This window comes from Choloepus didactylus, chromosome 10 (genome assembly GCF_015220235.1).
Source record: "Choloepus didactylus isolate mChoDid1 chromosome 10, mChoDid1.pri, whole genome shotgun sequence".
Taxonomy (NCBI): domain Eukaryota; kingdom Metazoa; phylum Chordata; class Mammalia; order Pilosa; family Megalonychidae; genus Choloepus; species Choloepus didactylus.
In genome coordinates, this window is record NC_051316.1 from 82,481,550 (window position 1) to 82,508,938 (window position 27,389).

Consider the following 27,389-nt stretch of genomic DNA (forward strand, 5'->3'; position numbering starts at 1 on the left):
TTTATGGTTCTCTGAGAACTTCAGCAGGGCATAAAAAACTGCCTATGACCTGGCCCCTTCCTATCTGTAATTGTTTATGGTTTGGTCTTCTCAGAAGAAAGTCCTCTTTCTTTTGGGAAACTACCTCCCCCATTCCAACCATGTGATTATTTGGAAAATGCCAGTTAGACTATTCTTCCAAGCTATGGGAGTGGACATGTGACCAGGTTGTGCCTGTCAGAATCCATTCCTGAAATTTTCTGGGTGGAAACCAGGGAAAATGCTTTCTTTATTCTTCATCAGTAGAGTATGAGAAGCTTGAGAGTTTGAGGTCAGAGAGAAACCAAGATGAGAGACAGAAGGAAATAATCCTCATGGCACTGAGCCCTAACTCCTTTTCCCTGAAGTTCTCAGAGATCTCCTGGTATCTACAACTCTTCCTTTGATTCAGTGAGGTATCTGACTCGGTCAATAAACCCCCTTTACCACTTAAACTAGTTGGAGTTGGGTTCTTGTCTCATGCCAGTAAGAGTCCTATTCAAGACTATTTAGTTCCTCTGCAACCTCTCTCTATGCCATTCCCCAGTTTTTAATTCTATGCTCTAATAACTGCTCTTCTTCTGGTTTCCCCACATCCACCATACAGTTATGATTCCCTTACCTCTGCTCGTGTAGTTTCCCTAATCTAGAGCTTCAACACCTCTCATGGTTCTCCTAATTCTCATTGTTCAAGATAGCTCAGGTGTCATTTCCAAAAAAAAACCTTTCTCAACCCTTCTAAGCTGGTGTAGTGGATTAAAGCTCTCAGAGATTCGTTGCCACACCTACTGCCAGGAGATGGAGTTCATTTCCCTTCCCCTTAAATCTGTACGGACTATGACTTGGATTGACTAAAAGTGCAACAGAAGTGATTCTGTGTAACTTCCAAGGCTGGGCCTTAAGAAACCTGAAGCAAGTCAAAACCATGAGAAGAGGTCATGTGGAAGAGAGCCAAGAAGCTCTGGCCGACAGCCCCATCTCATTTCTCAGCCAACAGCCAGCCGTACAAGCAAGCCATCCTGGACCTTCCAGCCCAGTTGAGTCCCCAGATGACTGCAGCCCCAGCCAGCACCACCTGGAGCAAAACTGCCCAGCTGAGCCTCGTCAGCCCTCAGAATCTGGAGCAATAGGTTATTGTTTTAAGCCATTAAGTTTTGGAGTAGTTTATTCAGTGATAACTGAAACATAAGTGTTTATACAACTAAACTAAATTTACTGAATTAATCCACAGTCTATCTGCTCACCCAAAGAATCCTGTGATTTGGCCTAGATAGACCCCTTCCTTTCCCTGAAATTCATATTTAGACAATTCTGCTATCAGGATTAGATTCTGCTGCATGTGACAGAAAACCTTAACATTGGCTTACAGAAGTTAGTTTCTCTATCATGTAAATGAAGCCCAGAGTTAAACAGTCTAGGGATGGTTGACAGCTCCGAGGAGTCTTTGGGGCCCCAGGTTCCTTCCAGCTCATCACTGTGCCATCCTCAAAGTGTGGCTCTGACCAAGTTGACAGAAAGAGTTTCAATCCCATCTGTGTTCTAGGCAGTAGTATGAAGGAAATGTGAACGAAGGTCATGTCTCCTCCCTTTGGGGACACTTAGAAATCGCCCTCAACACTCTTACTTACATTCTTTTGGCCAAAACCTAGTCATATGACCATAATTAGCTCTAAGGGAGGCAGGAAAAATTAGTCATTCCAGGTGGAATTGTCCTGCTAAAAGTCATGTGTCGTGAGTTTTATTATAATGGATAGTGGGAAGACCAGTGGTTCTCCAAGTGGGTCTCAGCAGCAATAGTATCGCCTGGGAAATTGGTAGAAATGCATATTCTTAGGGTCCACCCTATGCTCAATTGAATTGAAAATTCTGGGGGTGGGGCCCAGCAATCTGTGTTTTACAATCCCATCAGGTGATTTGGTGCATGCTAGAGAGAACCTCTGCCTTAGGGTAGTTATTGCCTACCCAGTCAGTGCATAAATTGGTGGCAATAGCTCAGATTGTTTGTCTGTGAATACAAGTTCAAAAAATTATGCACTCTAGTACAGTGGTTCTCAACTTCTGCTGCATGTTAGAACTATCTGGGGAGTTTAAATTCAAATGCATATACTGTATCCATATTATATCAGAATCTATGGGGGTAGGACCCAAGCATCAATATTTTTTCTTTTTTTTTTAATTCAGTTTTATTGAGATATAGTCACATACCATACAATCATCCAAAGTGTACATTCAGTTGTTCACAGTCCCATCATATAATTATGCATTCATCACCCCAATCTATTTTTTGAGCATTTTCCTTGTACCAGAAAAAGTAATAATAAAAAATAAAAGTAAAAAGAAACACCCAAATCATTCCTCCTTTCCCACCCTGTTTTTCATTTAGTTTTTTGTCCCCATTTTTCTACTCATCCATCTATACACTGGATAAAGAGAGTGTGTGATCCACAAGGCTTTCACAATCACACTGTCACCCGTTGTAAGCTACATTGCTATAAAATCATCTTCAAGAGTCAAGGCTAACTGTCAAAAAAAAAAAAAAAAAAGCTGAAAAAGAGCCCAGACTTCAATTAGTGATATGAATGAAGCAGGTCTGGTTAAGACCAGGGCAAGCCAGGCCAAAGGGTAAAGGTTGAAACTGATTGTGTTTTAAAACTTCAACTTCCATATGAGACCAAGGGAAGAGATATCTATTTGGTACAGGATCTAAATTTTCTAAACAGTACAACTCTACAGTTGATTTGTTCAAACACCACAATTGCATGGAACTTTGAATAGGAAGTAAGATATGGTAGGTTAGTATAGGCTGGAGCGAAATAGTGACACATCCCAGAGTAATTTGGGCAGATAATAAAAAATATATTTACAGCCTCCCCCTCCCCAGCCCCGAGGATCTGGGGGAAGGTGTGGATGTGTTGGACATCCTCAACTGAACTGGTGTTGATGTTGTCACAAATATCGGGACTGGCGGTTTGATTTGCTGAGCCCTCGATCATGGACTTGCCCTTCTGAAGCTCGTTACCGCAAGGGAAAGTCTAAACTTGCATGTAATTGTGCCTAAGAGTCTCCCCCTGAGAACCTCTTTGTTGCTCAGATGTGGCCCTCTCTCTCTCTAACTGAGCCATCTCGACAGGTGAACTCGCTGCCCTCCCCCCTACGTGGGACCCAACTCCCAGGGTTGTAAATCTCCCTGGCAACGCAGAGTATGACTCCCGGGGATGAATGTGGACCCGGCATCGTGGGACTGAGAGTATCTTCTTGACCAAAAGGGGGATGCAAAATGAGACAAAATAGTTTCAGTGGCTGAGAGATTTCAAACGGAGTTGAGAGGTCACTCTGGTGGACATTCTTATGCACTATATAGATAACACCTCTTAGGTTTTAATGTATTGGAATAGCTAGAAGTAAATACCTGAAACTACCAAACTCCAACCCAGCAGTCTGGACTCCTGAAGACCATTATATAATAATGTAGATTACAAGGGGTGACAGTGTGATGGTGAAGACCTTGTGGATCACACCCCCTTTATCTAGTGTATGGATGAGTAGAAAAATGGGAATAAAAACTAAAGGACAAATGGGGTGGGATGGGGGGATGATTTGGGTGTTCTTTTTTCACTTTTATTTTTTATTCTTGTTCTGGTTCTTTCTGATGTAAGGAAAATGTTCAGAGATAGATTGTGGTGATGAACACATAACTATGTTATCATACTGTGGACAGTGGATTGTATACCATGGATGATTGTATGGTGTGTGAATGTATTTCAAAAAAACTGAATTTAATTAAAAAAAAAAAATGTCAAGGCTACTGGGTTGCAGTTTGACAGTTTCAGGTATTTACTTCTAGCTATTCCAATGCATTAAAACCTAAAAAGGGTTATCTATATTGTGCATAAGAACACCCACCAGAGTGACCTCTTGACTCCATTTGGAATCTCTCAGCCACTGAAACTTTATTTTGTTTTATTTCTCTTCCCCTTTTGGTCAAGAAGATGTCCTCAATCCCACAATGCTGGGTCCAGGCTCATCCCCAGGAGTCATGTCCTGCATTGCAAGGGAGATTTACACCCCTGAGAGTCAGATCCCATGTAGGGGGGAGGGCAGTGAGTTCACTTGCCCAGTTGCCTTAGCTAGAGAGAGAGGGCCACACCTGAGCAACAAAGAGGTACTCAGGAGGAGACTCTTAGGCACAATTATAAGCAGGTTTAGCCTCTCCTTTGCAGTAACGAGCTCCATAAGGGCAAGCACCAAAATAGAGGGCTTGGCACACCAAACCACCAGTCCTCAATGTTTGTGAGAACATCAGCAACAATCCAGGTGAGGAAGCCCAATACCTCTGCTTTTCCCCCAGCTCCTCAGGGAGGCCCTGCATATACATTTTTATTCTCTGTCCAAATTACTTTGGGATGTGTTGCTATTTCACACTAACCTGTTTAAAGTTCCATGTAATTATGGTATTTGGACAAACTGTACAAGTTAAATTGTTTAGGAAATGTAGATCCTGCACCAACTAAACATCTCTTCCCTTGTTCTCACAAGGAATTTGAGGAATATTTTTTTAAAACTCCCTCGGTGATATAACTTTAAGAAAATATAAAAGGAAAGCAAAGAGATATGGAAGATAGAAATAGAAGTGCCAAACAAACAGCTAAAGCATACAAAAACATTAAAAGAAAGAAAGAAAAGTCAAATTTGGACAAAAATTTCATTGGAAAAAGAAATATTGTGACAGGTGGAGTAAGGGAAGATATTAGCAATATAAATAAGAATTAAAAGGCGTAAAAAATAAAAATCATTAAAAAAAGTTCCAAGTGGAAAGAATGACTGTGAAAAAATACATAGTATTTAAAATAGAGAACATAATACATGGGTGTGATGACTTGGAGTTACGTATACCAGAAAAACATGTTCTTCATCTGAAACCATTCCTTGTGGGTGCGAAACCAATGAAAATAGCACCTCTTGATGTGGCTACATCAATTAAGGTATGGCTCAATCTGAATCAGGATGGGCCTTAATCCTGTTACTGGAGGCCTTATAGAGGAGGCCACAGAGAGAGAAGCTGTGAAAGCAGTCAGAAGCTGGAAGTCAGCACCCAGAAGAGAAGGGAGAAGACTATACATCACTATGTGACGGAAAAGCCAAGGACCAAGGCTCACCAGCAGCCAACCCAAGAAAGCCAGTCTTTCGGGAGAAAGCATCCCCTTGCTGACACCTCGATTTTGGACTTCTAGCTTCAAAACCGTGAGCCAATAAATATCCGTTGTCTAAGCCAACCCATTGCATGGTATTCGTTTTAGCAGCTAGGAAACTAAAACAATGGGATATATAGTAAGATAGATATAGATAAAGAAATAAGTTGGAAGATAAGATTGAGGTACTCTCCCAAAAGACAGCAGAAAAGTATAAGAAAGGAAAATATAAAAGCAAAGCTAAGGAGTGTAGAGGATAGAAGTAGGAGACAATTTTGCCTTTTGCTCTCTTGATTTTTTTTTTTAGTTTATAAAAACTGTGATAAAATTCATATACCATAATATAATGCACACATTTAAAGTATACAATTCAGTAGTTTTTGGTATATTCACAGAGTTGTGCAACCATCACCACTATCTAATTCTAAAAAGAAACCCTATGTGCATTAACAGTCACTCCCCATTCCTCCCACCCACCAGCCCCTGGAAATCACTAATCTGCTTTCTGTCTCCATGGATTTGTCTATTCTGCACATTTCATATAAATGCAAGCATACAATTTGTAGCCTTTTGTGAGTGGCTGTTCACTTAGCATGATGTTTTCAAGGTTCATCCATGTTGTAGCACGTACAATCAATACTTCATTCTATTTTGTGCCTGAATAGTATTTGATTTTTATGGCTATAGCACATTTTGTTTATCCATTCCACAATTGACGGACATTTGAGTTGTTTCCAACTTTTGCCTGTTATGAAAATGCTATTATGAACATTCGTGTACAAGTTTTTGTGTGGACATATGTTTGCCTTTCTCTTGGGTGTGTGCTTAGGAGCGGAATTGTTGGGTTGCATGGTAACTGTAGGTTTTGAGGAACTGCCAGACATTTTTCTGTAGTAGCTATACAATTTTGCATTCCCAGCAAAATTTATTTTTCATCTTTTATTTTTAAAATCTTTTATTTTTAAAGCTCTAATTCATCCTTTTCTGACTCTTTTTCCTTCCTTTCCTGATAATTCCATGCTAAAATCATTAGGTAGGGCAGAGCAAGGTAAACAGCCACACTGATGGGGAGTGAGAAGCTACAATAGCCCAGAGGGATGTCAAGCCCAAGTAGAGGGCATCCCTGTGGGGTTAGCCCAGTCAGAACATGATAAGATAATGGAGGAGGGTTTCCCCAAGAGGGGGTACCACTAGAGTATCAAAACCCCAACAAGGAGAGGAAGAGTTGTGGCCTGGCATGGGATATCAGAGCCCAAGAGGGATGAGGAGACTATATGTGTTGGAGCACAAGCAGGGTAAGGAGTGTTCACACTTAGGGACAGCCTGGCATAAGACAGATCCCAGGCAGGGTGAGGAAAGCATCCACTTGGAGGGGGATTCTGTCCTAGCATGGATAGTCAGAGTCCAGATGGAGTGAGAACGGTGTCCATGTACTTGGATGGCCAGGGGTGAGGTGTTAAGAGTCCAGTGGAATGAGGGGGGTATCCTCACAGAGCAAGTGAGTGGCAGTGCAGATGGGAGATTGGTAGCATATTCAGGGAATGATCAGATAAGTAAACATGTTAAGAATAATGGGAGCCAGGTTTCTCACTTGGAGGAGGAAGTTAAATACAGGCAGGGAGAAAGCTAATATGAACCTTGTAGTGTTGGTTTGGAATTTGAACTGTTTGTTGCAAACTGTTGCAAACTTGTGGTTCTCAGTATTTGTAGAGCGGTGTAAGAACAAATAAGTGTAAATGTGTGTGTGTGTGTGTGTGTGTGTGTGTGTTTACTTTTATTTCTTAGCTCTGTCTACTGACAGAGCCTGGAAGCAGTGACACACTATTAGCTATTAGTACAGCTAGTACCCAGATCTTGTCTTCTACATACCATTCTCCACTAAAAGGAATAAATTGAAGAAATGATTGTTTCCAGGACTGGGAAAGGGAGAGTACCAGATGAGATTGGAACATCTTTGCAATTAAGAATCTGACTTGATTTGTTTTGATGTTTGACTGTTGATAGCTTTTAAGCTTCATTCCTCATTCACTTTCTGCCCCACATCTGGGTAAGCTGACAAGAAAGCTTGGGTGCTTCTTCTTTTGTTGCTGGCAGAAGTTCAAACAATATATAGGAACCTTCATCCAAGCCTCAACCCCTAACAAGAACCCAAGCCAATTTCCTTTCCCTGGTGTCTCAAGCCATTTTTGGACAAGCTTAGGAAGCCTCCCCTGCTCTTCCCAGAAAGTCTCTTTATGTGAGTAATAAATGTTTACATAACATCTTGGTGTGTGTGTGGCATCATCAGTCTTGACTTCTGAAACAAATTTTGATTGGGGGAATCTGTCTTGTTTCTTTAGGGTGGCTAAAATAATCTTAGTGTGCCAGAAAGCAAGGAAGTCCTTGATGATTGTGACTACATATCAAAGGAAGCCACTGGCCAAATCTGGGACGATTTGAGTATCAAAGTAAGTAATGATACTAGATTATACTGTTTAAATAGAATAGGCAATAATGTGTCTATACCAAAATAAATAAATTGAAAGTGTAATGAGAAATGGGGTATTTACATAGTATCAAGGTACCTTCCCACAACAGACTTATTAATTACAAATGAGAAAAGAGTAATTCTTCAGTGGAGGAACCTGGCAGATGCCACCTTAATCAAGTAATCAAAGTAAACATCATAAGTGATCAGACAAATCAAAATTGTGTACCACCTTTTAGGCATCAATGAGAAGAACACAGCCTCACGGTGTAAGATTCCTAAAACTAAAGGAATCATCAGGCAAACCTAAATTTAGGTATATTCTACATAATATCTGGCATCTAAGTCAAGGAAAGATTAAATTCAGAAGGTAGGAGTCTAAAAAGACATGACAACTAAATGCAGCAAGTTATTATGAACTGGGTCATTTTGCTAAAAAGGACATTATTGGAACAACTGGAAAAACTTGAATGAGATTTGAGAATAAATGGTAATAACGTATCAATGTTAATTTCTTGGTTTTGATAGTTATAGGAGAATGTCCTTGTTTGTGGGAAATACACAATCAGATATTCAGAGGTGAATGGGCATCAGATATGCAACTTCTCAAATGGTTCAGCAAAAAAGAGTTATCTTGTACTGTGCTTCCAAATGCTCTTGTGATTGTTTCAAAATTAAAAAAAAATAAATTTATTAAAATAAAAACATTATCTTGACCCCATTTTTCCCTCTACTGACCTCACCATCCCAAGTAAAATTCTCTAAAACCATTGTCTCTACTTATTTTCTCTTAATTCCTCCTCTCCTTTTCTCTTTCAAACTCACTTCATTCAAGGTTTTTGCTTTGACCTTGTCTTGTCAAGCTTACCAGGGACTTCAATGTTGCTAAATCCCAATGGTTAATTTCCAGTCTTCATCTTATTAGACCTATGGATAGCATTTGACCCAGTAGAATTTATACCCACTGTACTGGCTTTCCTTCCACCACACTAGCCACTGATTTTCAGTCACCTTTCCCAACCTCTTAATACTGGATGACCCGAGGGCTTACCCCTAATTCCTCTTCTTTACTTACCTTGTAGATTCTACACTCACTTCCTTGGTGATCTCATCTACTCTCAAGGACTGGATGTCCCCCCAAAAAATATGTCTGCATCCAACCCCAGAATCTATGAATATAACTTTATTAGGAAGGAAGAGAGAGAGGGAGTGTACTGGTTTATATATATTATGTCCCCAAGAAAAAACCATGTTCTTTGATGCAGTCTTGTGGGGGCAGACATTAGTGGGGATTAAGTTGGAACGTTTGGATTAGGTTGTTTCCATGGAAATGCAACCCACCCAACTGTGGGTGATAACTCTAATTGGATAATTTCCATGGAGGTGTGGCCCTGCCCATTCAGCATGGTCTTGATTAGTTTACTGGAGCACTATATAAGCACAGAGAGAAGGAGCAGGCTTGCTACAGACAAGAGGGACACTTTGAAGAACACACTGGAGCTGAGAGAGTAGCTGCAGCTGAGAGATAGTTTGAAGACAGCTGTTGAAAGCAGACTTTTGCTCCAGAGAAGCCAAGAGAGGAAAAACGCCCCAAGAACAACTAAGAGTGACATTTTTGAGGAACTGCAGCCTAGAGAGGAATGTCCTTGGAGAAAACTATTTTGAAACCAGAACTCTGGAGCAGACGCCAGCCACGTGCCTTCCCAGCTAACAGAGGTTTTCTGGACACCATTGGCCATCCTCCAGTGAAGGTACCCGATAGTTGATGACTTACCTTGGACACTTTATGGCCTTCAGACTGTAACTGTGTAACCAAATAAACCCCCTTTATAAAAGCCAATCCATTTCTGGTGTTTTGCATTCTGGCAGCAATAGCAAACTACAACAGGGAGGAAAGAAGAAAAGGGGGGAAGGAAGGAAGGTCTTTGCAGGTATAATTAAGAATCTTGAGATGATATCATCTTGGATTATCTGGGTGGGCCCTAAATACAAAGGCAAGCATTCTTATAAGAGACTCAGAAAGAAAAGACATGGAGAATGGAGAGAAGAGGAGAAAGTCTTGTGAAAATGGAGGCAGAGATCCAGGGAAAACCTGGAGCTGTCAGAAGCTGAACTAGGCAAGGAAAGATTCTCCCAATAACTTGAATTCAGATTTCTGGCTTCCAGAATTGTGAGAGGATAAATTTCTGATGTTTTAAGCCATGAAGTTAGTAGTAATTTGTTTGGGCAGTCCTAGCAAATTAAAAAACAAGGCTTTAAATACAATTTCTGTACCAATCACTTTAGACATTTCTTTCAAGCTCCAAAGCTCTGTATCTGGCTGCCTATTTGATATCTCAGTGCAACATATAGGCTAGGAGCCCAAGGGGGAACAGATGGCACAACTAAACTGGGTAATTTGAGGAGTGTTTAATAAAGGGACTAATTACTATGCAGTTTAGGGAAACCAGCAAGGAAATTTACAGTACTCTGGGGTTAGCAACAGCAGAGAGTGACTGCCTTCTTTTGGCTGAAGGGTCAACTATAGGAAACAGTTACCAGAAATTTAACCATTTAACTATCTAGAGAAGGCTGTCTGGCAGGAACTGTGGCTGAAGTAGAGGGACATTGCCAACCTATGAAGATCCAGAAGAGAGGAAGCCAGAGGGAGCAATACCCCGACCTCGTTCTCCTATACTCCAGTATCTTGCTGTTGCCTTCTATTGGCTAAATCCAACCAAAGCTAGAGGGCAAAGGAACTCACTGACACATCCTGGACATACAGCAGGGTGCAGAAGGGTGAACAGTGTGTTTGGAGGGACAAAGGTTATGTTCAAATATTCAAAACTGAATTCCTTCTTGAAAGAAGATATACAAATGGCCAAAAATAATCATTAGCTCAGGGAAATGCAAATTAAAACTACAATGAGACATCACTACACACCCACTGAGATGGCTACAATAAAAAAGACAAATAATAAAAACTATTGGCATGAACGAGTTAGGGTAGTCTCTGCCTAGACACCCGTGAAGATCTAGAAAGTGATTAAATGAGAGGAAGGGATAGCAACAGACAAGATAGGATTTAACAAAGGATTACAAATACTGAATCTTTATATAAATTGTTTTTTAGATGCTAGGGTATTAGAATAGATAGAAGGAAATAAAGGTGGAACTGTAACCCAAAACATTCTTTGAAATTTGCTCTATAGCTGCTCATTAAATTGTACTTTGGAAGTTATCACCTTTCTGTATATATCTTATATTTTGCAATAAAGAAAGAACTGAAACTGTGGGACTGTAACCCATAACATTCTTTGAAATTACCTATATAACTACTTGTTAACTTATACTTTGAAAGTTATTACCTTTCTGTACACATGTTATATATTACAATAAGGAAATAACAGAAATTGTGGAACTGTAACCCATAACATTCTTTGAAATTTGCTCTCTACTTGTTAAATCATACTTTGAAAGTTGTCACTGTTATGTATATATGTTAAATTTCATAATAAAAACTGTATGTAAAAGAGTATTGGCAAAGATGTGGAAAAATTGGAGCCCTCATGCATTGCTGTGGGGATGTAAAATAGTGCAGCCAACTATAGAGAAAGGTCTGGCAGTCCTCAAAAGGTTAAAGATAAGAGTTACCATGCAACCTAGCAATTCCATGCCTATGTATATAACCAAGAGAAAGGAAAATATGTCCACACAAAAACTTGTACACAAATATTCATTACAGTATTATTCATAATAGACAAAAGGTGGAAACAACCCGGATGTCCAACAACTGGTGAATTGATAAGGAATATGCAGTATAGCCACACAATAGAATATTTTTCAGCCATAAAATGTAATGAAGTATTGATTGATATGTGATACAACATGGAAGAACCTTGAATAACATTATACACGTGAAAGAATCCAGTCACAAAATGCCACATATTATAGTTTGCACTTATATGAAATGTCCAGAATAGGCAAATCCATGGAGACAGAAAGCACATTAGTGATTTCCGGGGATTGGGGTAAGGGAGGAATGGAAAGTGACTTAATGATTTCTTTTTAGATTATGAAAAGTTCTAAAATTGATTGGGGTCTTGGTTGTACAACTAACTCTGTGAATACACTAAAAAACCCTGAATTGTGTAGTTTAAATGGTCAATTGTATAGCATGCAAATTATATCTCAATAAACATGTTGAAAGAGAAAGAGGGAAAGGGAGGGAGGGTTATTTTTCACCTTCTTTATAGTGTCCTTTGAAAAGTTTTTAATTTTTCCAAAGTCCATTTTATATACTTTTTCTTTTGTTGCTTGTTCTTTTGGTGTCTATAGCTAAGAAACCATCGCCAAATCCAAGGTCATGAAGATTTTCCCCTATGTATCATCTATGACTTCTATGGTTTTAGCTCTGGTATTTAAGTCATTGATCCATTTTGAGTTAATTTTTATATAAAGTGTGAAGTAGGGGTCCAACTTCATTCTTTTGCATGTGGAAATTCAGTTGTTCGGGCCCTGTTTGTGGAACACACCATTTTTTTCCCATTGAATAATAGTCTTGGCAGCCCTGTCAAAAACCAATTAACCATCCTGGGCACCACCGCCTGACGGGCTGGGCGGCAGCAGCCGCAGAGCAAGCAGCGCGGCCCCACTATGGGGGCCCAACTGTGCATGTTGGACCACGTGCTGCTCTCCCCTGTCTGGTTCCTCCACAGCCTGCTCATAAAGTTTTACCAGCTCTCCGCCCCAGCCATCACCCTCCAGAGCCCGGACATCAAGTACCCGCTGTGGCTCATCGTTAAGCAGGTCATCAGCCGTGACACCCAGCGGTTCCGCTTCGCCCTCCCGGCGCCCCATCACGTCCTGGGCCTCTCCATCGGCCAGCACATCTACCTCTCTGCTTGAATCAATGGCAATTTGGTCATCTGGCCCTACACACCCATCTCCAACAAGACAACGAGGGCTTCAGGGACCTGGTCATCAAGGTTTACTTTAAAGACACCCATCCAAGTTTCCTGCTGTAGGGAAGATTCCCGGTGCCTGGAAAGCATGAATATTGGAGATACCATTGAATTCCAGGCCCGAACTGGCTACTGGTCTACCAGGGCAAAGGAAAGTTTGCCATCTGTCCAGATAAGAAGTCCAGTTCCATAGTCAAGATGGTCAAGTCGGTCAGCATGATTGCAGGAGGAAGGGGCATCACCCCAATGCTGCAGATGATCTGTGCCATCCTGAAGGACCTGGCCAACCACACCCTGTGCCACCTGCTCTTCGCCAACCATACCAAGAAGGACATTCTGCTGCGGCCTGAGCTGGAGGAACTGAGGAATGAGCATTCCGCTTGCGTCAAGCTCTGGTACATGGTAGACAATGCTGTATCAGCCTCTTGTATATTGGCTTTTTCAGAGTCATTTATGAGCAGAAAAAAAATTGAAGTAAAACTTTGCTGATCTTAACCCTTAAAAAAATCAATTAACCATCAATGTATGAGTTTATTTCTATACTCTCATTTCTATTCCATTGATCTGTATGTCTATCCTTATGCCAGTACCACATTTGTTGTTACTGTAGTTTTGTAGTAAGTTTTAAAATTGGGAAGTGAGAGTCCTCCAATTTTGTTTTTGTTTTTGTTTTCTTTCAAGGCTGTTTTGTCTATTCTGGATTCCTAGCAATTCCACATGAATTTTAAGATCAGCTTTTCTATTTCTGTCCAAAATTTGTTGGGATTTGATTGGGATTACATTGAATCTTTAGATTGCTTTGGGAAGTATTGCTATCTTAATAAATGTTAAGTCTTTAAATCTGTGAACATAGGATGTCTTTCCATTTATGTATGTCTTCTTTCTTTTATTGATGTTTTGTAGTTTTCAGTGTACAAGTCTTGTACCTCTTTGGTTAAATTTATTCCTAAGTATTTTATTATTTTGATGTGATTGTAAATAGAATTGTTTTCCTGGTGTCCTTTTGGGATTGTGCATAGAAACACAACTGAATTTTACATGTTGATTTTGTGCCCTGCAACTTTGAATTCATGTATTAGCTCTAATAGCTTTTTTGGGTGGATTCTTTAGGACTTTCTATATATAGCATCATATCAATCTGCAGCTAGAGAAGGTTTTACTTCTTTTCCAATTTGGCCAGATTGCCTTTTCTTTAAATGCAATTTTATTGAGATATATTCACACACCATAAAACCCATCCAAGGAATACAGTCAGTGGCTCACAGTATCATTCATCACCACAATCAATTTTAGAACATTTTCATTACTCAAAAAAAGAGAAATAAAAATAAATAAAGATAAAAAAGAACACCCAAAGCATCCCATAACTCTTATCCCCATTATTTATTTATTGTCTTTATTTTATTACTCACAAAATTGCCTTTTTAAAATTTTTATTTATTTTTATTATTTTTTTTTAATTCAGTTTCACCAGCTTGCCTTTTCACTTCGTATTATTTAACCTGAAGTCTGAACTACTCTAGGACGCTGATAACAGAGTTAATTGGTTGGGGGGGGGGGGGTGCAAAAGGGTATGAAAGCAGAAGAAAGCACAGAGAAAACACACACACACACACACACACACACACACACACACACACTGCAAAAGGGTATGAAAGCAGAAGAGAACACAGAGAAAACACACACACACAGACTACGCAAGACACCGTCATCAAAAATCTCACACACACACACACACACACACGCACACACGCACACACGCGCGCACACACACACACACACACACACACACACACACACACCGCAAGACAACATCATCAACAATCACCCTGCCCCGCGCCGGTGCCTGGCGCATCTGCCTGACGTCAGTCAGCGAGGCACCACCCAGCTGATTCGTGGCTCCGCAACCTCCATTTGCAACTACCCTGCGCGCAGTTGCGAGTATTCTCCTGGCGCCGGAAGTTCGGAGCACGTGACCGGGTGACAGCCCTGGTTTGGCTGCTGGGCTCTTTTTGGAGCTGCGGCACGGGATGGCGGAGGCGCCTCCTGTCTCAGGTACTGTCCCGACCCGTGCGCGACTGGGCTCCTTTGGGGGGACGGAAAATGGGTCAGTAACAAAGTCCAAGGGCTCGGGCCATTAATGTCGCCATAGTGGTGCGTGCTAGGTTTGGGGACAGTGGCTCGGAAGGGCCAAGCCACGCACGCCGTGCGTACGGAGACCTAGACCATCCTCAACTGGGTCGTGAAGCTTTGCGGCGGGGTTCCGAGGAGAGCGGGTTTGTCTCGGCGCCCAGTGAGTTGATGTGGGAATCTCTTCCTCTCAGGGGGTTCATCCTGGCCCTCTGGGGCAACGGCCGCACTGGCCCTTGATGGGCTGGCCGGGGTCCAGTTAACCTCCCGTGCCGAGAGGCGGGCTCTCAAAGCGTAGCGGGTTTGCGCGCTCTGCTTAGGCCGTGGTGCATTCGTGCCTCATGGGGTAGCAGCGCGAGCCGAGCATCCGTAGTTTCCAATCGCATCTTGCCACGAACTCGCAGTGTAACCGCCTCTCAGTTTCTTCATCTGTCAAATGGGGATAAATAAGATAATTCCTGTGAAGCCTCCCGCCCTGTACTGTATGTATTCCACAAATGTTAGTTCCATTCCTCTCCCCGAGTTCCCTCCACGACAGCCTCTTTTGGCTGTTAATGTAATATCCATTTCCGTTTCCATCAGGTTGTACCTTAAATCAGTGTTTTCCAAACTTTTTGGATAGCGACCGAAAAGATATTTTATTTTACATCGCACGACCTTAGTGCACACTTACATAAATATGAGCGTGAACTGTTTTGGAAGTGATAATTTCCCTTACTATCTGCAGTGCACTCTATTTTCTATTTTGTATATTTTAAAAATGTTTGTTACAGCCCACTACTGGCTGGTCTTATTATTAAACCTAAAATCCATAGGACTTACACCATACCCACCTGTGCTCTAGTCTCTGCTTTGGATAGTCTGTAGCCTTAACAGCAATAATAAAGTATTGTTTTAACCATTTTATACATGTTATTAACTTGCTTTACTCTTCATAACAATTCTTTGTTGTAGGGATTGTTACTGTTTCCACTTAACATGAGAAAACGGGGGTTAAGTAACTTGCATAAAGTTTCAATAAGTGATAAGCAGGGATGTAAACCCCTATCTTCCAGGCACTATTGATTCATAGTATATTTTGTATGCTACACATGATTTTGACTTTGCTACTAACTAGCTTTGTATCCTTAGGCAAATCATTTCTTCTTTGGGCTTCAGGGACTGAGTTGATCATACCAAGAGCTTCTTGGGGAAAAAGTAAACAAGTGGGTTGAAAAGATGTATGCTTAATTTTTGAGTCTCAGGGATTCTAAACCATTTTATAGAGGTTATATGTGGAAAACCCAAAATATATTCGTGGGGGGAGGAGAGGTGGAAACTAATATACTCCCTATGCTAAGTACTATCTAAGAAATCTTATTAAATTTCACAATAACCTTTGGAAGTAATTATTATTATCCTAACTTATGGGTGAGGAAACTAAGGCTAAACGTGGTCAAGTGATTTCCCCAAACTTGTACTGTAAGTTGGAGTTCCAGACTTTAAATCCATTTTGTCTGACTCCAAAGCCTGTGTACTTGATATTACACAATTGTACTTTAGAAATTTGAAAGACCAAATGGAACCTGTTGAACTATTTGCTGACCTTAAATTTTTTATATAAAATGAAAGCATGTATAAACAGGGCCTGATGGCCCAGATAGACATTTTTACTCAATATTTCTCAGCAGTTATCACCTTTTGGTGTGGTTGTAAAGGCTGCACAGGATGCTCAGTCCTTCACAAGCACTCTAAACCTATCACCTTCGTAGAGGAAACACAGAACTCAATAAGAGCCTATGTTATACAAAAGTCCTTAGGAAAATAACTCTTAGATATGGCTTAGAGTCTTCTGGACTTCATGGGTGACAGATCAATTTCTTTACTGGCATGTCTATTTCTTATGTCCTAGGTACTTTTAAATTCAATACGGATGCTGCTGAGTTCATTCCTCAGGAGAGAAAAAATTCTGGTTTAAATTGTGGGCCTCAAAGGAAACTAGACTCTAATAGAATTGGTAGGAGAAATTACAGTTCGCCACCTCCTTGCCACCTTTCCAGGCAAGTCCCTTATGATGACAACTCTCCTATTCATCAGCACAATTATCATCCTTCAGGAAGTAAACCTAAGAATCAGCAGACTTCTTTCCAGTCCTCTGCTTCTAATAAATTGCCCAAGAGCCACAGCCTTCAGAGCCACCCTTGGCAGAAACTGAAGAGTGAAAAGCACCATAACAGAGTCAAGAGAGCACAAGGTCTCACTGATCAGACTTCAGATACAGCTGGCTTAGAAAGTGTGACTACGTCAGAGAGTACAACAAACCCCAGAGAGCGCAGCCCTTGTGAGAGTGAGAAGGAAGTTGTTGGCGCAGATCCTAGGGGAGCAAAACCCAAAAAAGCAGCCCAGTTTCTGTGCAGCTATGGTAGAGGACCAAAAGTCAAGGGAAAACCCAAAAATGAGTGGAGTAATAGAATGACTTTGAAACCTGAGGATGCCGGACCTGAAAATACCAAACCTGTGGGGGTTATCCAACCTGACTCTTCAGATCCATCTTTGAGAAAAGGAATGCTGGATGGGTATGGGGCCAGACGCAGTGAACAAAGAAGATACTCACAGAAAAGACCACCCTGGGAGGTAGAGGGGGCCAGGCCACGACCAGGCAGGAATCTATCAAAACAGGAGAGCCAGCGACATACAAATACAGGACCCAGAAACAACATGGCTCCCATTCCAAAGGATAATCTCAGTGAAAGACCAACAAAATCTTCTTGTGACAATGGGAACTTGTCAGTCATCAACAAATCTTCCAGGAGGGTTGACCCAGAGAAATGTTTGGTGAGAGGGCAGGATCCTCAAATAGCATCTCCTTTCTCCCAGGGCAAACAGAACCATGCGCTAAAGAATGTGGAAACACACACAGGTAAATCTACCTAGATAGGTGGAAAATATTTTGTTTTTCAATTTTAATTTTTGAATAGGTAATATCTTCACACAATTTAGAGACCAGAAAATATAAAAAGGAATGCAGTGAAAAGGCTCTGTCTTTGTTCACCCATCTGCCCAGGTTCCATCAGTGCCCACTCCTCTCCCCAGTAGGTAACTGCTTACTTAGTTTTTATGTATCATAAGCAAATTCAAATAAGGAGTTTTGTAAGTTTTCTTAAAATGCAGATATGAGTCATGTAGGTGTCTTATTACAAGATTTTTTTGAGTTGCAAAAGCACAAGTAGGGGACTGTAGTACCTTCACTGCCACTGCTGATTCTAGCCTGCATTGTCTCTTGTTTGCTCAGTTGCAGACAAAACTTTGGGCAAGTCTCACCATCTCCAATTTCCCACTTAAACCAGCAGTCAGAGGGTAATCTTTCTAAAACACATATTGAACTGTGTCAGTCCCCTTACTCAGTTCTGTTCACTGACTTTTCATCACCTACAGACTCTGGCTTCTTCCTTCCTAAACAGTCCCATCTCCTGCTGCCTCAGTTGCAGCCACATTTTATTCACAGGAGTCCATGCTGTTTCATTTCCATGTTTTCCATGGATTCTGTACATTCCATGTTTTGTTTTTCCATGCTGTAGGACATGTGACTCCCTCGGTCTAGAATGTTGGCCACTCAGCTGACTGGTGAATTCTAAAAGCTAGTTTAAGTCACATGTTCAGGAACCCTTTTTTGACCTCTACAGATCTCTTCCAGCCCTGTGGTACATCTCTCTCTTACACTTATGTGCTTCTGTTACGGCGCTTATCACTGAAAACCATAATTTGCTTACATGTCAGGGCCTTCCACTAGTCTGTAGGCTCCTTGAAAGCAGAGGCAATATCTTCCTTTTCATTTTTTGTGTCCCTTGTGCCTGATATAGCTCTTGGAACATAGTAGGTACTCAGCTCTGACTTTTAGAAAGTTCTTCCTTACCTTGAGCTGAAAACTTCTTTCCTATAAATAATTTTTGCCCTTTGATTCAAGTTATATTCTCTGGAGCAACACAGCAGCTAGTCTTACTCTTCCTGGCTCCGCTTCCCAGCATCGCAAATCATCCTTAAGACATCTCTCATTTTGCCCTGGGTATATCTTTTCAACTAGGTTAAATAGCTTATTTTTGCTAGCTCTTCTTCATGGACCTCCGCTGTCGTGGTCTTCTCCAGTTTAATGCAAGGTACAACCAAACATTTGAGGCCACCACCTGCCCAGGGCCTGTTCTTATAGTTCTTTGGATTGTTTGCTTTGTTCCCTCTTCTTGGGACTTCAACTTGTCTATGAACCAAAGTAATGTTTTACCGGAGTTATTATTGAATTCTTAAGGCTGATTAAGCCCATATTAGTTTTCTATTGCTGCATAACAAATCACCACAAATGTAACAGCTTAAGGTAACACAAATTTAGCATCTTACAGTTTCTGTGGGTCAGGAGTCCAGGTACAGACTAGCTGGGATCTCTGTTCAGGGACTCACAAGGCTGAAATCAAGGTTTTGGAACAGCATATGAGCTCTTCTGAGGCTCAGGGTCCTCTTTCAAGCTCCCTGGCTGTTGGTAGAATTAATTTCCTTGCAGGTGTATGACTGACATCCCTGTTTTCTAGCTGGGGTCACTCTCAGTTTCTAGAGGCCACCTGCAGTTCTCTGCTATGTGGCCCTCTCCACAACACAGTAGTTTTCTTCTTTAGGCCCTACAGGAAAGCATCTGCTCTAGCTTCAGTTCTTTCTGACGTCTGTCTCTAACTTCTGTACTCAATTTTAAAAGGTCACTTCATTAGGTTAGGACCACCCATACTCAAGGGAGAGGATTATACAGGGCTGCAGACCAGGGGGCGGGAATCTTGAAAGCCGTCTTAGAATTTTGCCTAATACAAATCTCTGTGTGCCTCACATCTCTACATTATTGAGAACACTTCCTTCACATTTATTGAGTAAATACTATGTGCCAAGCACTACTCTAGGTACCGGGACTTACATTCTAGTAGGGAAGACAGGCAGAAATCGTTTAAACAAATAAATATGTAATATGTCAAGTAGTGATAAGGGCTAGAAAGAAATATAAAGTAGGTCAAGAGGACAGAGAATAATGGGTGCTATTTAAATTGATTGGTCTCTTCCTTTGGTGAGGAGACTTTTGAGCAAAAACCAGAAGGAAGTGCAGAGGTGCACCAGATAGCTGTGTGGAAAAGAGCATTCCGGACAGAGGGAGGGGCAAGTTTAGAGGGGGACTATGTGAGCACCCGGGAGGGGCTAGGAGAGGAGCTGGATCATGTGAGGCCCTTAGATTTAGATGTGAATAAGAAGATGAGAAGCTGCTGGAAGGGTTTGGGAAGAGAAATGGCATGATCTTAGTAACTCTAAAATGATCACTCAGGCTGCTCTTTGGAGAATAGACTAAGGAAGAAAGGGTGGAAGCAAGGGGATGAGTTAGGAGGCTATAACATTAATTCAGGTAGGAGATGATGGAGACTTGGATTAGGGTAATAGTGGTGGAAAAGCCAAGAATTGATTAGACTTTGGATGTATTTTGAAGATAGAACTGGCAGGATTTGCAAATATAATGGATGTTGGATGTGAGAGAAGAGTCAAGGATGAAGTCAAGGGTTTTGTGCCTGAGCAATTTAGAAGAATGGAATTGCCAAATTTACTGAAGTAGTAAAGTCTGGGAGGGTAAAAGGTGCTGCTGTTTGTTCTAAAAATTTTTCATTTTGGAATAATTTTAGATTTATAGAAACGTTGCTAAGATTGTACAGAAAATTCCCATATACTCTTCACCCAGCTTAATCTAATGTTAATATCTTACGTAACCAGAGTACATTTGTCAAAACTGATACCAAAACACTGGTATAGTACTATTAACTAAACTATGGACTTGACTCGGATTTCACCATTTTTCCACCAGTGTCCTTTTTTGGTTCTACAACCTGATCCAGGATACCATGTGGCATCTAGTCATCATTTAGTCATTTAATATTTAGTCTCCTTCAATTTGTGACAGTTTCTTACTCTATCCTTGTTGGAAAAGGTGTTTTTGCTTTTGTTTTTATTTTATTTTGTTTTTTACTCTTTGTTCAGGGAAGAAGAATTTGGTTAAGATTGTTATATTTGAATTGCCTATTAGACTTCCAAATGAACATGTTTTGTAGGGAGTTGGATATAAAATAAGTAGGGAGTTGGACTAGAGATTTAAATATGGGAATTGTCAGTATAGAAGTGGTGTTTAATGGGTTAGAGGAGGTCACCTAACATAAATGTGGTTAGAGAAGAAAAGTTTAAGGATTGAGGCTTGCAGTACCCCAATGTGTCAAGGTCATGAAGATGAGGATCCAGCAAAGGAGATGGAGAATGAGTAGCAACTGAGCTAGGAAATGAACCATGTTTTAAACACCAAATTTTTTTTTTTTTTTTTTTTTTTAAGGGATTCAAGGAGAAGGGAGGGATCATTTGTGCCAACTGCCACTGGTAGTTCCATAAAGATGATGACTGGATATTGACTAGTGGATTTGGCAATATGAAGGTCATTGGTGGAGTGGTGGAGATGAAGACTTTACTGGGATAGAAACAGAGCTTCACACCAAATATAAGTCCCCATGATTATTTGAGAGTGGTCTTTGCCTTCTTGTGTTCTGTACTAAGAAAACATAGCACTGCTCTTACTCTCCCAGACTGTATGGAAACCTCATTCATTGGTAACAAAATCCCCTATATTTTATGTTTCTGCATGCCCCTGTTCTTTTTTTTTTTTTTTTTTTTTAATTCAGTTTTATTGAAATACATTCACACATCATACAATCATCCATGATATGCAATCCACTGTCCACAGTATGATAACATAGTTATGCGTTCATCACCACAATCTATCTCTGAACATTTTCCTTACATCAGAAAGAACCAGAACAAGAATAAAAAATAAAAGTGAAAAAAAAAACACCCAAATCATCCCCCCATCCCACCCCATTTGTCCTTTAGTTTTTATCCCCATTCCTCCATTCATCCATACACTAGATAAAGGGGGTGTGATCCACAAGGTCCTCAAAATCACACTGTCACCCCTTGTAATCTACATTATTATATAATTGTCTTCAGGAGTCCAGGCTGCTGGGTTGGAGTTTGGTAGTGTCAGGTATTTACTTCTAGCTATTCCAATACATTAAAGCCTAAGAGGTGTTATCTATATAGTGCATAAGAATGTCCACCAGAGTGACCTCTCGACTCCATTTGGAATCTCTCAGCCACTGAAATGCCCCTGTTCTTAACTGACCTGTGGTCTTCTCTCAGTTCACCACTTTCCTTACAGCTCTCATTTTCCCTTATTCTTACTTACCTTAGTTTCTTAGTTTCCTTCCCAACCCCTGAAATTTCTAAACCATTTTTCTTCCACCTTTGTGCCAAAATCCCTGCTCCTTTGAAGTTCATGCCTTTTCCTTACTTCACCTTCCTTATTTCCTTATCTTTGTCATCTCCCAGCCTTCAAATCTCCCGGCCCCCAGTGGTTCTTAAAGTGTAGTGAGGGACCAGTGGCCGTCAGCAACCTGGGAAACTTATTAAAAATGCACATTCTTGGGCTCCACCCCAGACCTCCTAAACAGAAATTCTGGGAGTGGGGCCAGGCAATTCTAATGCACACTCAAGTTTGAGAACTACTGATCTACCACAAATCCTGCACTTATTCTTGGTGACTTTAATGAGCATATGAATTACTCCAGCCTCAAGTTCCTTGATCTTTTCAACCACAGTGACCTTCACCTTCATTATGCCTGCATACTTGCTACCAGGGCAATAATCCTGAGGATGCCTCACCTCTGAAATCATAAAGTGTTCCACTTTGTGATCATAACCTCCTATGCTGACTCAATCCCTTGCACCCACTACCAGTTTGTCAGCCTTCTGCCTTTCTCATTCCCTCTTTAGCAGGCCTTATGGTAGGTCATTTGATGTATTATCCTTCTGCCAAGCTATTTGGCAGAATCCCATCCCTGGTCAGTACTGCAATTCACTGCAGCATCTAGGTATCAGAATTCCAGGAAATCATGTAACCCTACAGATTTGGTGCTGCTGCAGATTCATTCCCTTTCTTAGTGAGGACTTTCTGATCACCATATTTAAAACTATATTATTTCCCCCACTTGCAGCATTCCCTATCCTTTTTTCCTACTTTACTTTTCCACATAGCACTTATCACTGTCTCATGATGCTACGTATTTTCATTATTTATTTGTTTATTGTCTACCCCAATAGATTATAAGCTTTGTAAGGGCAGAGGATATTTGTTTTGTTCACTGCATATCTCTAGTGTCAAAAGACTGCCTGGCACATGGTAGGTTCTCAGTAAAATATTTTTGAATAGTGGTCTCCAACCTCAGTTGGCTTTCAGTACTGCCCATTTTTCCTTACATGACCTTGGTCAGCTGTCTCTCACATTTGCATCTAAGATTATTCCAAACATTTTCTACTTTTATTCAAACCTTCCTAACATTCATCTTGCTCGTTCTCAATCTTCTTGCCTCCTATTTCACTGAGAAAGAGAAAACCACCACACCAAATCTTTGCTCCCTTTATTGCAAACTCAGAGACATCTGTATGCATCTCTCCCTTTCTTTCATTGAGATTTGCTTTATTTTCTTCCATCAACCTTTCCACATCTGTTCTTCCAACTTCTCAGCTTGAAACTCTCTCCAAAAGAAAGATTTCCTCTGATAGTTGGCCTCCCAGAAATGTTTCCCCTCCTTCCCTTCCAGTCTCGTTGACAGTCATCAGTTGTTTCCTCTTGCCTCTGCGTTCTGACCTTCACCACCACTTGACTTAGAGAGCTACTGAGTCCTGTTTGCAGCATCCAGTAAACTGAGGTATTTCAGTCCTTATCACTGTAGATTTCTCTTTGAGTTTGACACTGAGGGGATCTCTTGAAATGTGACTTCCTTGACTTCTTTGACACCACACACTTCTGGTCCTCCTGTTCTTGATTATTCCTGCTCTGTGTCCTTCTTTTCTCTTCCTCTGCCTCTTTCCTAAATGTTGGTGTTCCCTGGGGTTTTATCCTCAGCTCATTCTTCCTCTCACCTGGTGGATTTCACTGGTGGGTTTCAATCAGTTACCTTCACTACTGCCCCTATGCTGTGCTGACTTCTTACCCTTTACCTCCAGCCCCTATGCTCTGCCACAAGTTTTAGACTTACATAAGTCTACATGGTTTCTGACGTACACTTCAGACTTAGCAAGACTGTCTTGAACATGTTGACCATGCATATATTGTTTTTTTTAAAATAACTATTTACTTTTCGTAAGGTAATTTAATAAAGTTACTTTTGTAGGTAGCTTCACCTTTAGTCCCATCACCCAAATAAAATCAGTTTTAATCTTTTGTTCTGTCTTCTTATATAATTTTTCAACTCTCATTTTTACATAGTTGTAACAATACAGTCTTTATGTGTTCCAATTATGTCCTTTTTGACCTTCTCTCCTCCCTTGTTAGATCCTGTCCAGGATCATATATTCTCATCATCTTTTTAGTTGCTCTATCTTTTTTCTTTTTTAATTGTGGGAACATATATTTCCTATCTCAAGCACTCCTAAGCATACTATTCAGTGAGATTAATCACAACACTGTGTTGTGGTACAGTCCCCCCCTTCCATTACTAAAACTTTTCCATCTCCCCAAACAGAAACCCTATACCCATTTTGCATTAACTTCCATTCCCCCTGCCCCTGCCCCTAGCAACCTGTACTCTAATTTCTGTCTCTATGTGCTGGCATATTCTCCAGTATTTTCTTTGTAGTTACCATGGGGCTTAAATTTAACGTCCTAAGTCTGTAACGATCTCATATGCTTTGATACCAACTAAACTTCAATAGTATACACAAACTGTGTTCCTTCCATCCCCCATCTTTATGTAGTTCTTGTCACAAATTGCATATTTATATGTGTCCCAAATGCGTTTTATGCATTTGCCTTTTAGCTCCCATAGGAAATAATAAGTGGAATTACAAACCAAAAATATAGTAATACTGGCATTTATTTTTACCCTTCTCATTACCTTTACTGAAGGGAGATCTTTATTTCATCATGTGACTTCGATCTATTATCTGTTGTGCTTTCCTTTCTGCAGAACTCTCTTTAGCATCTCTTGTAGAGCTGGTCTAGTGGCAATGAACTCCTTCAGCTTTTGTTTATTTGGAGTGTCTTAATCTCTCCTCCTTTTTGAAAGACAGTTTTGCCAGATTATAGAGTTCTTGGTTGGCAATTTATTGCTTTCAGCACTTTAAATATGTCCTCTATGCCTTTTTGCCTACATGGTTTCTGATGAGAAACTGGCACTTAATCTTATTGAGTTTCCCTTGTACATGACACATTGTTTCTCTCTTTTGGCTTTCAGAATTTCCTCTTTATCTTTGGCATTCAACAGTTTGATTATAATATGCCACAGCATAGGTCTGTTTGGCTTTATCCTGTTTGGAGTTCATTGAGTGTCTTGGATGTGCATGTCATGTCTTTTGTTAAATTTGGGAAATTTTCAGCCATTATTTCTTTGAATATTCTCTCTGCCCCTTTCTCCCTTTCTTATCCTTCTAGAACACCCACAATGCATATATTTGTATGCTTGATAGTGTCTTACAAGTTCCCCAGGCTCTGTTCACGTTTTTTCATTCGTCTTTTTGCTCCTCAGACTGGATAATTTCAATTGTCTTATCTGCAATTTCTCTTTTTTTTTCCTTCTGCCATCTCCAAACTGCTATTGAACCTCTCTAGGGAATTTTTACTTTCTGTTACTGTGGTCTTCAGCTCTGTTTGGTTCCCGTTCATAATTTCTACCTCTCTACTGATGTTCTCTTTGGGTACATCTCTTGTTTTCCTGATTTCCTTAGTCTTTATCTATGTTTTCCTTTAGCTCTTTGCTCATATTTAGGACCATTTAAAAAAAATCTTTGGTGTATCTCAGGTCTGATCCTCCCCTTTAATGGTTTCTAATGCTTTAATATTCTCCTTTGCCTGAGGCATCACTTCCTGGTTTGTTGGTTTTTTTTCTGTTTTGTAATCTTTTGTTGAAACCTGGACATTTTCATACTTTAGTGTGTTATCACTGAAATTTAGACTGTGGTGTCTGTTCCTTAAGCTTATATCTAGCTCATGTTATGACAGCTTTCGTTGAATTGCAGGAGATAACTAAAAAAATGAAGAAGGATGAGAAAGACAGCACCTTTCCCAATCTTTGTGGGTTGACCTATACAAGTTCTCTCCTTCAGGGTTTATCCATACAAAGAGTTTAGAGAGTAGCTCCAGGCCAAAGTGTAGGGGACTCCTGTTCCTTTCTGCTCATGTGTCTTGCCTTGGGCATGTGACCCTAGGAATTACTCCCTTTACAGGGTTCCAAATGGCCCTCCTTCTCTGGAAAACAGTTTCCTCATGGTCCAGGGCATTGTACTGTGTGGCTTAACAGCCAGGGATCCCCTTACTCCAGACAGTATGACTTGACTCCTGTCCCTCAGAATTCTGTAGGAGAGCTCTGTGAGCTGCCTTCTACATGCAGGGTAAGTTCTGGGATGGCATGTCCCTCAGGCTCCTACCAGACAGATTGGACTAAACATACATGATCCCAGTATATACACAAGGGTTATTCTACTCCCTCTGGAACTGGGACCATGGATCTACACTGGGAAGGGGGCTGGCTGTACCCAACCAGTGAGGGATGGGGAGGGGCCAGCCAGGGCACCAGGAAATTTGCTCTTAAAAGTAGACTTTTTCTTGTTTTGGCATTTGCCCTGTTACTACAGTCCTTTAACTATTTTCTAGAGCTTTGAGAAATGTTTTTTGCCAGTTCTTGCTGGTTGTTCAAAGCTTCCATGGGGAGACAGGAGCTCTGAAGTGTCCCACTCCGCTATCTTGATGGGGGCTAGTGAAACCATATAATTTTTAAAATCTTTTTTTCGAGCTTATTATAATTTATTATTTTCCCATTCATTAATAAATCTTTATACATCTTATTTTAAATAAAACTATAATATGCCATAATACAGATATGGATTAATATTTGTATAAGGTCCTATTTGTCTGTTTTTTTTTCTTTGCTGAAATATTTTTAAATAAATTTCAGATATCAGGTTGTTTTACTCCATATGCTTTCAGTGTCCATCTCCAAAAATTATGGACATTTTCTTACATATTCACAGTGCCATTATCACATCTAACAACGTTAGTAAAAATTCCTTGATATCATCTATGAGTTAGTCCACAATCACATTTCCCTGATTTTCTCGAAAATGCTTTTTACTATTGAGTTTTTCAAATCAGGAATGTTTTAGTTTTTTTAAACAGTTGTTTAATGGTGTATCTGAAGACTTTATAGTCAGTTAACACATAAGTCAGGTCTCTTTGTTCTGATTATTCAATGAGCCATCCCCTTCTTTACTGACATGCTGTCCAAGTAGCAGTCTAGAGTAAACTGATGGGCATGGCTGAAAAATAATAGGGAGGCCTAGGATTGAAGAAGAGCTAGTGATCAGGGCAGGGCTGCTACCCAGCATAGGCAAGAGCCCGGAACCTGAAACATGATAGTAGTTATTCCAGGACAATACCGTATTTCATGTATGTTAGGAATATTTTGCTAAACCTGAGGGAAGGTTAGGATTGTCATTGAAAGAATAATAATATTATTTCTCTTTCTAGGACCTTCTTGGAGCCTTTTGTTGTATTTT

General features: G+C 40.5%; 1 protein-coding gene, 1 long non-coding RNA gene and 1 pseudogene across 4 annotated transcripts in view; all 3 read left to right on the forward strand.

Annotated features, from left to right (window-relative positions):
* The first annotated feature begins 6,794 nt into the window (after nt 1-6,794).
* Nucleotides 6,795-8,959, forward strand: LOC119505688. The gene is made up of 3 exons (XR_005210799.1): nt 6,795-7,443; nt 7,547-7,654; nt 8,757-8,959. It is a non-coding gene; the product is annotated as an uncharacterized LOC119505688 (long non-coding RNA).
* A 3,350-nt stretch (nt 8,960-12,309) lies between these two features.
* On the forward strand, nt 12,310-14,601 carry LOC119545256 (annotated as a pseudogene).
* NFX1 (nuclear transcription factor, X-box binding 1) overlaps nt 14,575-27,389 on the forward strand; it is a 102,415-nt gene continuing 89,600 nt past the window's right edge. For all 3 annotated transcript variants that reach the window (XM_037796845.1, XM_037796846.1, XM_037796848.1), the window contains exons 1-2: nt 14,575-14,672; nt 16,639-17,646. In XM_037796845.1, coding sequence (XP_037652773.1) covers nt 14,648-14,672; nt 16,639-17,646 — 1,033 coding nt within the window. In that variant the 5' untranslated portion in view covers nt 14,575-14,647. The remainder of the gene's footprint in view (nt 14,673-16,638; nt 17,647-27,389) is intronic.